The 11,985-nt window shown below is 49.8% G+C and overlaps 1 protein-coding gene across 1 annotated transcript; it reads left to right on the forward strand.

Moving 5' to 3' along the window:
• The first annotated feature begins 287 nt into the window (after window positions 1-287).
• LOC125515926 (probable xyloglucan endotransglucosylase/hydrolase protein 30) lies at window positions 288-1,812 on the forward strand. The gene is made up of 2 exons (XM_048681410.1): window positions 288-703; window positions 885-1,812. Exons 1-2 carry the CDS (start codon window positions 508-510, stop codon window positions 1,661-1,663), a joined length of 975 nt encoding a protein of 324 aa, XP_048537367.1. The 5' UTR covers window positions 288-507; the 3' UTR covers window positions 1,664-1,812.
• Window positions 1,813-11,985: the final 10,173 nt, after the last annotated feature.

Below are 11,985 nucleotides of genomic sequence, written 5' to 3' on the forward strand. Positions count from 1 at the left end.
AATTTGCCATCCTCGAGACAATGTAAATTACAAGTTCGCAAAAAGAAAATAGACAATGTAAATGAGAAACGTCCATTTTGCCATGCCTTCCCAGGAACGTCAGCACAACAGCGTTCCCATTTATTTATTTTCTCCCCTGAATCCGTCCCTGGCCAACTGTTGAGATAGTTTCCTTGTACGCGTCCGTTTCCAAAACAATTTCCATCCGCGCGTCTGCATGCACGCCATGAATGGATAAAAGCTAAGCAGACCTAAGCCTAAGCCAACTCCTCCTATTTCTCCGGCGGTCACGGGGCCGTCTTCCGGCCTCCCTGCACCGTTTCTCCACCTCCGCCTTAATTTGTCACCCACCCAAGAATAAACCGACCCGAAAACAGCCTGAGTGAATAATTAGGCAAGCACCAAAACTGAGGATATACCAGGAAATAGCTTTAGTATAGTTCCATCCAAGCAGAGGAGAGGGGCGGAGAGGGGATCGATCGATCGATCGCTCTCGCGGCCGGCGGCATGTCGCGGTTGGCGTCGGCGCTGCTTGCCCTGGCGACGGCGGCCGCGGTGGCGGTGGCGGTGGCGGCGCGGCCGGCGGTGGACGTGACCGCGACGGTGGCCTTCGGGGAGGGCTACACGCCGCTCTTCGGCTTCGACAACATCCTCCGCTCCGCCGACGACCGCACCGTCAGCCTCCTCCTCGACCGCACCACCGGTACGTACGTACGAGTGCGGTCATCCATCCATCCTCCGTCCTCCCCGGCTGGCCGGCCGGCCGTACGTTCGTGGCATGCGCGCGCATGGCGGCTTGGTTTCCTCCGTTAATTTCTGGGGCGTTTGTCTGTTTTTCATGCAACGTACGTCAGTTATCAGTTAATGGTAATTAAAATGGGCAGGGTCGGGGTTCATCTCGTCGGCCATGTACCAGCACGGCTTCTTCAGCGCGTCCATCAAGCTGCCGTCCGACTACACGGCGGGGGTGGTTGTGGCGTTCTACACGTCCAACGGCGACGTGTTCCCCAAGACGCACGACGAGCTGGACTTCGAGTTCCTGGGCAACATCCGGGGCAAGCCGTGGCGGATGCAGACCAACATGTACGGCAACGGCAGCGTCAGCCGGGGCCGGGAGGAGCGCTACGTGCTGCCCTTCGACCCCACCACCGAGTTCCACCGCTACTCCATCCTCTGGGCGCGCGACGCCGTCGTCTTCTACGTCGACGACGTGCCCGTGCGCCACCTGCGCCACGCCCGCGCCGGCCGCGACTTCCCGGCCAAGCCCATGTCGCTCTACGCCACCGTCTGGGACGCCTCCAACTGGGCCACCTCCGGCGGCCGCTACCGCGTAGACTACCACTACGGGCCCTTCGTCGCCTCCTTCACCGACCTCGCCCTCGCCGGTTGCCGCGCCTCCTCCCCCACGGAAGAAGGCTGCGCCGACGCGCTGGCCGCGTCCGACCCCGCCGTCATGACGCTCGCCAAGCAGCAGGCCATGCGCCAGTTCAGGGAGCGCAACATGGTCTACTCATACTGCTACGACACCAGGCGCTACCCCGTGCCCTTCCCGGAGTGCGACCTCGTCGAGTCGGAGCGGAGCAGGTTCAAGGACAGCGGCCACCGGCTCGCGCTCAGGCGCCGCCGCGTCGGCCGCCGGCCGCCCAACAAGGCCGACATGTAGCGTGCACGCACCTAGCAGCGATATCTTCTCTTCTCTTCTCTTGTGTTCATTAATTAGGGACGGAGATTTGGGTTGGTTGATTATGTATTACTCGGCGGAATTTGGCAGTAGCATCCCAAAGCGGAATTTGGGTGACACGTACGGTTACTCGGCGGGCACATTGCATGAAAACGTACGACGACCTACACGGTGTGCTCCCTTCCTTCCTCCTCTGCTTTGCTCTTCTCCCCCACCGGGGATGGGCTCCGTTTCAGGCGCCGTGGGGAAAAACGTACGTTCATTCTGGATTTTCTTTGAAAAGCTACGTCGGACTAATTTTTGAAGGGTGTGACTAGGTTTCAGTTGACCAGGATTTAACCAAGTCTCAGTCAAGTGACTAATGTACAAAAAGAAAAAAGAAAAAAGCTAAAATGAAAATTTTGCAAAGATTTTCACGCAAGATCGAACGAATATAGTATTCACTGTTGATTGAGACTTCGGCGTAATTTTTTTTTTGAAAGTTGAACTACATTATTGAAAGGTCAACACTGCTTTTGGGTGGCTAGCTTTCATCTAGATGGGAATTAAGTAAATCACATCTAGCTCGTACATTATTTCATTTGGCGCGAATATCTGTGTGAATTTTTTTAGATGTGACTTAATTGTTATAACCGTCGGAGTTTCCTTCTAAAAAGTTTTGGAAGCCTGGTTTTATTTTAAAAGGTCATACTTGCAAACATACCACTGCTGAAATAGTTTTTCCCTAAATCATAGCATAATGATGCGAAAGCCCGTTGAGATCATCAAATGACATCTCCACCATCGCGTCATCTTGAAGCCTAGTCTATTTTGGCTATCGTGCGGCCAAGCCTTCATATATTACGCTTGTGTTACATGTGTTTGACTCCAACACCTCACATAGTCTAATCAAGTTGTGGCCTTCTACAAATATATCGGATACCAATTCCAATAAACTTCATCTTAACGAACATGTCTTTGTCATCTTGAAGTTGTCAGCTTCACATGAATGCATGTGCCAGATTGGACTTGGGTCTTCCCTTGTTTCTCACGTCACTTGTATAAGCCATCTGGCAAGTCCTCGTAAGACTTTTTAGCCTCGACTGAACATATTGGCATGTCTCTCTTCTTCTCAACTCCGCCTTGTACATATTGTTCTTAGTCCGTGTTCCCTTCATCACGAGCTTTGGGCCAGTTCTTTTGGGCGATTCTACCAGAATCTAGAATCGCCCCCCTCTCCAGCTTCTCCCAGGATCACTACTTCATATATTTTTTACAATCCTACCTAATTAGACCTTAACTAGATAGGATTGTAAAAAAATAAAGTGATGATTCTGAGAGAAGCTGGGGAGGGGGGTGATTCTTGGCTCTGATGATTTTCTTGTCCATGTTCACTTGTGTAAGTAATCGCTGCCATGAAGTTGACCAAGAAAAATAACACCTCTTCAAACCCTTGCCACGTCAACTGCACGATGTGTGTCCTCGTTGTTAGGGCATATTTATCCCTTAGTGGTTTGGTGATTGATAACAATGCAATTTGTGAACTAACCGTGTGTAGGGGAAGGGTGCATGAAAATCAAAAAAATATCCTACGAACACCCAAGATCTATCTAGGAGAAGCATAGCAATGAGAGGGGAGAGTGTGTCTACGTACCCTCGTAGAAAAGCGAAAGCGTATATAACGCGGTTGATGTAGTCGTACTCTTCGCGAACCGATCACGATCCAACCGATCTAGTGCCGAACAGACGTCACCTCCAAGTTTAGCACACATGCGACTCGATGACGTCTCCTCCTCCTTGATCCGGCAAGAGAACGGTGAAGTAGATGGGATCATAACCAGCACGACGGTGTGGTGGTGATGGTGGTAGTGGAGCAACGGCAGCGCTTTGCTAAGCGAAAAACCATGAACGAGAACTATGCCGGGAGGGAGAGACGGGGCAGCAGCCAAGGCCAATGTATCAGGGTGCCTTGTTGCTCCCCCTCCCCTATATTTATATGCATATGTGTGGGAGGGCTAGGAGTCCATCCCTACTCCTGATAGGAGTTGGCGCCAAGGGGAAGGAGTCCTACTCCTAGCAGGAGTTGGATTCCTAGTCCTCTTCCACATGTCTTAGCTACATGGGACTCTTAGGGGCTGGTGCGCGTGACCCATGTAGGCCAGGGCGCCCCCCTTCACTCCATGATGGCATGTGAGATGTGATGGACCCACTTGTGGACTTTCGGACCCCTCTGTAACTTCCTGGAAGCTTTCCGATACAATACCAAAAAACTACACCTTTTTTTAAATTCCAAAAACAACTTTTCATATATAAATCCTTACTTATCGATCATTCCGAGACTCCTCGTGACGTCTGGGATCTCATCCAGGACTCTGAACAACATTCGGTCACCAACATGCATATCACAATATTACTCTAGCGTCATCGAACGTTAAGCGTGCGACACTACGGGTTTGGGAATCATATAGTCATGACCCAGACACCTCTCCGGTCAATAACCAGTAGCGGGACCTAGATGCCCATATTGGTTCCTACATATTCCACGAATATCTTTTATCGGTTGAACCATGATGTCAAGGATTCGGTTAATCCCCTATACAATTCCCTTTGTCCGACGATATGTTACTAGCCCAAGATTCGATCGTCGGTATCTCCATACCTAGTTCAATCTCGTTACCAGCAAGTCTCTCTATTCATTCCGTAATACAAGATCTCATGACTAATTCATTAGCCACATTGCCTGCAAGCTCTTTACGATGTTGTATTACCGAGAGGGTTCAGAGATATTTCTCCATCATATGGAGTGACAAATCCCAGTCTCGATCCGTGCCAACTCAACAAACACCTCCGGAGATACCTGTAGAGCAAATTGCATTGTTATCAATCACCAAAGCCACCGCCAAACGGTCTAGACCAACTCAATTTGCAATAATTGTAGTGTTGTAGAACCCCATTTGCAACAACGGTTGTTGTAGAACCCTGTAGTGTTGCATAACATTTTGCAACAGAGCACTTGTTGCAGAAAATTTTTGCAACAAAGGTTGTGTTGCAAATTTTATTTTTGTCTTTAATTTTTTGCAACATGTGTTGTTGCGACTGGACTTCTGCAACATGAATGATGTCTCAATTTTTTTTCTAATGAAAGTTGATTTCATAGCAGCACCACCGTCGTTGTTTGAACAGGGAGGCGCTGGTGATGGTCGGAGATGACATGAACAAGGTCGGCAGCAGCCGTCCCAAGCTCGGGCGCACCGCAGACCGACAACCATGGTGGAGGCGGGGCTACGCATGAGTTCATGACCCCTGTTGCAACGAGCATCAATTTGCTACTCCAACGGCCGCCATCCGCAGTTGCAAGCACCACCGCTGCCATTGCTATTGAACCACTATGAGATGCGGGATCATTGCTGGATTTGCAACAAGCCATGGTGACGGAGCTCTAGGGCATGAGCGGAGCGGGAGAAGGCTAGACACGTGCGTCGGGAGAAGGAATGAGCTGTTGATATTTGCAGGTGGGCGAGAGACTCGCTCGGGATAAGGAAGGAGTTGTTTTTTTGGACAAATGATGAATCTTATTAACTCAAAGTGGAGCATCAAGAGGATACAAACACATTGAGAACACACCCGGCTGCTGCATAGTTAGGATGGGCATAACCAACACCAACACATGCAAACAAAAATACACCGACAAATAGCAAAATCATGTAAGACCAAAGCCATGCGTAGACAAGGAAAAAATGATCAGATGTGCGATAAAAAACTACAACAATGACCATATCCACGCCAATCATCTAATGACACCACACGGATGACGAGATTCTTCAAAGCAACATCTTTCAGAAATGAAGCGACGCTCAATCCTCGTCATCACCGGATCCAGCCACCCAAGGCTAGATCTAGATTTTCACCCTGAAGAATCAGTTCGGGCATATCCGAGCAACGACTTCAATAAGGTAACAGCGTAAAAACACCGCCATTGCCAGGTATAACTAACACAGGCCACACAACCGTTGGGGAACGTAGTAATTTCAAAAATTTCCTATGCACACGCAAGATCATGGTGATGCATAGCAACGAGAGGGGAGAGTGTTGTCCACGTACCCTCGTAGACCGTAAGCGGAAGCGTTATGACAACGCGGTTGATGTAGTCATACGTCTTCACGATCGATCGATCCTAGTACCGAAAGTACGACACCTTCGCGATCTGCACACGTTCGGCTCGGTGACGTCCCACGAACTCACGATCCAGCAGAGTGTCGAGGGAGAGCTTCGTCAGCACGACAACATGATGATGGTGATGATGATGCTACCGGAACAGGGCTTCGCCTAAGCACCGCTATGATATGACCGAGGTGGATTATGGTGGAGGGGGGGCACCGCACACGGCTAAGAGATCAATGATCAACTTGTGTGTCCATGGGGTGCCCCTCCCCCGTATATAAAGGAGTGGAGGAGGGGAGGTGTGACGCCCCAAGACCGACGCTCCAGAAGACTTCCATATTTTCGTGACCTCCGTGTGTCTCTTTTGTGCTTGCTCTATTTATTTTTGCATTGCATCATGTCATCATGCCAACATGTCTTTTAATTTTTTTAAAGCTCAACTAAATAAATTGCATAGATCTTTTGATCTATTTAAATCGAGGGAATTCACATGGTGATTTCTCTTTATAACATATCCTCCTAATAATTATGGAGCTATTATAATTATTCCATTAGTTTGGAATTAACCGGAACACACTTGCAAAATAATTCCCATGCCTTTTCCATTTCAAGTTTGACCTTCAAATCTTGTCTGCAATTCTTATCACTTTTATCGAGGTTCCTCCAATAGTCCTCATCATTTTTCGGCACTTCTAAATCCCAGTCCTAGTTCAAACCCATTTGAGTTAAATTCAAATGAGTTTGAATTCAACTTCATATGCGTGCCCACTTCTATTTTTCCTGAATCAGGCTCATTTTTATGAGTCCGGGAAAATTACCCGCATGCGCAAATTCTTGTCCTATCTCTTCTTTCTTCTCCTTTTTTCTTCTTTGTTTTTTTCTTCTTCTTTCTTTTCTTCTATTTTTAGAAGAAGAAGAGATAGGGAGAAAGAAGCCTAGCCCAGGTCGGGCCACCTAAGCCCAGCCGCACTAACCCTAGCCGCGAGGGAGCCCATTCCCGTCTCTTGGTCTCTCCCCTCGATCCCATCTCCTTCCCTCGCGCCGCTAGAAACCCAGTGCTCGATCCCGACCGCCTCTCCCTCGCGAGCACCTCTCCTTCTCCTTCACGTTCTCGAGCACCCCTCCACCTTGTGACCTGCCACCCCGACGAACCTCGCCGCTAGCGACCACCCAGGCCGGAGCTCCCACCGCTGCGCCATGGATGGCCCCGACCTCCTCGTCCCCACCATCTGGCCTCCGCGCCCGCATAGACCTTGCCTCTTGTCTCCTCTGCGCCAAGGCCACGGCCTCGCCGGCCGGCCATCAGAGTCGCCGCCTAGACCGTGACTCCTCCCGCATGTGCCTCCTTCCTCCTGCGTGCCTCCCTCTCCTGCAAGGCCGCCCCTCGCCTTGCCGCCGTCGAGCTGCGCCGCAGCGCCGACCTCGCCCTACCCTTGCAGCTGCTGCTTCGCCGCCAAGTCCCGCTCCTCCTGCCTCAGCCTCGAGCATGAGGAACGAGCGCCGCCAGCCCTCCTCCGTCGCCGGAGCACCCTGCCGCCACGCCTAGTCCCGCCATGTACGCAGCCGTCGCCCCTGCCTCGATGCCTACTTTGCCTCTGCGCCCCTCCATGGACCCCGAGCATCACCGCCACGTGTTGCATGCCACTGAAACTCTCGCTGCCTTCGTGCACCACCGCTGGCCCTTTTATCATTGTCAAGACCGTCCAAATCAGGGAACGCCAAGTTCCACTACTGTTGACCCCGAACATCTACGAAACGTGGACCTCTACGATCGATGTGGAATCGTCAAGTACCCTATGGACGCGCCAAGTTCCTCTTCAAAATGTACAACTACACCCGATGTGGATTTCAACACGTACCACGACGCCCGGAGCCCTCAGGTACGTCAAGTTCGACTACCTTTGTGTGTACCACTACCGTCGACCCTCAAAGACCCCGTGGACGTCAAGTTCCTCGCCGTGACCCCAAACATCTACGAAACATGCACCACTACTTCCACTACCATCGCGAGAACGACTACTTCCCGCGACGTTTTGAACCGCCTCGAAATGCACACTTTGAAGGTATAAACATCGAGACGACGCCATGAACGAATGCATGTGTGTTGGATGAGATGTCTGCGTTCGCACCGTGCCCGACTTGTTTGTCGCACGTCCTCACTTGTTTCCTTGCCACCGTCATGTGGGACACCCGGTTACCGGGAGCACCCCACATTTCATCGCATGACACGCTCCCGTCACACTTTCTTTTGCACCGGCATCTCAATTGAGTTGCCGGAACCGGGATGTTGCCGTGGCACCCTTTTTCTTTCCGCCATGGCGACAAAATGCCGCATATCATCTTCATGTCAACTTTTCACAAAATTGCATAAAACTTGCACATGCCAGCCACATCATGATAACAACATCAAGAATGTCTAAATTGTTGTTGCATTAAGTTGCTTAATGCATGTGGGGGTTTAACAGAATTGTTGTTGTTGTTGTTTCCGGACTCTTTTAAACTTGCCTAGTTAGGTAGTTTTATTATGCTTCATCTCCTGCCATGTTTAAAAAACCATTTAATATTGTTGGGTACATAACCGAGAGAGAACTAAATAATCGAAAGTGGTGTTTCGTTTTGCATATTGAGCTCCACTTAACTTGTAGTTTTGTTTGTGCACTTTGCCATGCCATGCATATTTAAACCGGACATGCATCATACTTGATTGTGCATCATGCCATGTTTATGCTTCTGTGTTTACCATGTTGCTTGCTTCTTTCCGGTCTGCTTCTCTCGTTAGCTTCGGTATCGTTCCGGAGTTGTGAGGATTTGTTCGACTATGTCCGTTTGTCTTCTTCATGGACTCGTTCTTCTTCCTAGCGGGATTGCAGGCAAGATGACCATACCCTCGATATCACTTCAATCTTTGCTTGCTAGTTGTTCGTTCTATCTCTATGTCGCGCTACCTACCACTTGTTATATCATGCCTCCCATATTGCCATGTCAAGCCTCTAACCCACCTTCCTAGCAAACCGTTGTTTGGCTATGTTACCGCTTTTGCTCAGCCCCTCTTATAGCGTTGTTAGTTGAAGGTGAAGTTGAAGTTTGTTCCATGTTTGGAACATGGATATGTTGGGATATCACAATATTTCTTATTTAATTAATGCATCTATATACTTGGTAAAGGGTGGAAGGCTCGGCCTTATGCCTGGTGTTTTGTTCCACTCTTTCCGCCCTAGTTTCTGTCATACCGGTGTTATGTTCCTTGATTTTTTGCGTTTCTTACGCGGTTGGGGTTATGGGACCCCCTTCACAGTTCGCCTTGAATAAAACTCCTCCAGCAAGGTCCAACCTTGGTTTTACATTTTCCTAACAACCAATAACTTTCCCTTGGGTTTGCAAACCCGAGGGTCATCTTTTTTTTAACCCCCCCCCCCCCCCGGGGCCAGCGCTTCTCTGAGTGTTGGTCCAAACTAGAGCCCTTTACGCCACCTCGGGGAAACTTGAGGGCTGGCTTTAGTTGTACGGATTGCTCACCCGGTGTGCCCTCAGAATGAGATATGTGCATTTCCTATCGGGATTTCTCGGCACATTCGGGTGGCTTTGTTGGTCTTGTTTTACCATTGTCGAAAAGTTTTGTAACCGGGATTCCGAGTCTGATCGGGTCTTCCGGGAGAAGGAATATCCTTCATTGACCGTGAGAGCTTGTGATGGGCTAAGTTGGGACACCCCTGCAGGGTATAAACTTTCGAAAGTTGTGCCCGCGGTTATGAGGCAGATGAGAATTTGTTAATATCCGGTTGTAGAGAACTTGACACTTGACTTAATTAAAATGAATCAACCGCGTGTGTAGCTGTGATGGTCTCTTTTCGGCGGAGTCCAGGAAGTGAAGACGGTCTTGTGTTATGCCTGAACATAAGTAGTTTCAGGATCACTTCTTGATCACTTCTAGTTCACGACCGTTGGCGTAGCTTCTCATCTTACTCTTATTTGCGTATGTTAGCCAGCATATTTGCTTATCGCTTGATGCAGCTCCACCTCACTAGCTTATCCTACCCATAAGCTTAAATAGTCTTGATCTCACGGGTGTGAGATTGCTGAGTCCTCGTGACTCACGGATACTTCCAAACAGTTGCAGGTGCCGATGATACCAGTGTAGGTGATGCTACCGAACTCAAGTGGGAGTTCGATGAGGACCTTGGCCGTTACTATGTTTCATTTCCTAATGATCTGTAGTGGAGCCCTGTTGGGACGATCGGAGATCTAGCATTTGGGGTTGTCTTCTTTTATTTTGGTTCCGTAGTCAGACCTTGATTGTACTCTGGATGATGTATGTTTAACTTGTTATTTGTGTGAAGTGGCGATTGTAAGCTAACTCTTTATCCCTTTCTTATTCAGTACATGGGATTGTGTGAAGATTACCCCTCTTGTGACAAAACCACCATGCGGTTATGCCTCTAAGTCGTGCCTCGACATGTGGGAGATATAGCCGCATCATGGGCGTTACAGGAGGGGCCGACCCTCTCTATGGCACGCCTAGGGGAGTCCTAGTTCCACCAGGAGTAGGATTCCACCCCTTCCCTAGCTGGAGTAGGAGAGGAAGGGAAGGAGGAGTAGGAGAGAAGGAAAGCCCCCCCCCCCAAACCTATTACAATTCGGCCTGCTGCCCAAGGGGGGCGGACCAGCCCCTTGTAGGTTGGTGTGCTTCCTTCTTATGACCCATAAGGCCCATAACTTCTCCCGGGGGTTCTGGTAACCTCCCGGTACTACGGAAAAATGCCCGAACCACTCGGAACCATTCCGATGTCCAAACATAGGCTTCCAATATATCAATCTTTATGTCTCGACCATTTCGAGACTCCTCGTCATGCCTGTGACCACATCTCACTACAAAAAAGTACACTTCCGTGATGATACGTGTTTGTCACAGTAGGTCGCTTTTTTTTCATGCATGTACATCCATGACAAATTTATGACAGAATCAAGATAGTCTACCAGTGATGTCGTAGAAGTGTTCCATGACATTACCAAAATTATCATCACGGAAGTGTCCACTTCCATGACGATAAATCACGCATCACAGAAGTGCTTCATCAAGGGTGACCGACACGTGGCATCCACTGTAACGAAACGCCGTTAAGCTATCGGGTCGGGTTTTGGATCCGATAACCCGTTAACAGCCCCGACCAATGGGGATTTTCCACGTGTAAAATCATCATTGGCTAGAGGAAACACGTGTCAGCTCGTCAGTGGGTCAGATAGGCGCCTATGATATGTCGACACGTGGCACGGCGCAATAGTGGCCCATTTAGCTTACAAAGCCGGCCCGTTTGACTTGGTCAAAAGTTAACGGGTTGGCCCATGAAAAGCCTGTTAACGATCTCTTTGCAAATAGCCCATTTTACGACCCGTTAACTCACGGCCCGTTAGGCCCTAAAGGAAATCGGCCCAACAACGTCATGTGGGCCGTCGAATATAATACCAGCCCATTTCACTTTCGGCCCATGTATGGCCCACAACGTCTTTCGGCCCATATGAGGCATTCGTATCTTTCGGCCCATTACAGGCCCACAGTTACTCTAGCCCATAATGAATAGTAATTTTCTTTATACCCGTTAACGGCCCGTGATTTACATGGGCCATTTCCAGCCCATGTTAGCTTTCGGCCTATTGACGGCCCATACGTTCTTGGGCTCCTTTTCGGCCCTCGATTACTTCCGGCCCGTTACTGGCCTGTTCCCCTAATGGGCCAAATTCGGCCCATGGCAAGAGTCGGCGCGTTACTGGCATGTTCCACTAATGGGCCAAATTTGGCCCACGGCAAGAGTCGGCCCGTTACTGGCCTGTTACCCTAATGGGCCAAATTCGGCCCATGGCAAGAGTCGGCCCGTTTCTGGCCTGTTAACCCATTGCGCCGTTTCTGGCCCATCCTATATTCTGGCCCATTAACGACCCGTTATGCCTGTGACAGAATTAAGCCTTTGCTGTCCTACGGCCTATTAACGGCCTGTTACTGTGCTGGGCCGATACCAATTATGCCCGATCATGGCCCATGTAGACCCATTTATCCGACGGCCCGAGGCCCACCGATTACAGGCACATTTATCGACGGCCCGTAGGAGACCCATGGATCCTACGGCCCATATATGGCCCATGGTAGTTGCGGCCACTTGCAAACCAGGGAA

The sequence above is a fragment of the Triticum urartu genome, chromosome 6 (genome assembly GCF_003073215.2).
Source record: "Triticum urartu cultivar G1812 chromosome 6, Tu2.1, whole genome shotgun sequence".
In the NCBI taxonomy this organism is placed as follows: Eukaryota; Viridiplantae; Streptophyta; class Magnoliopsida; order Poales; family Poaceae; genus Triticum; species Triticum urartu.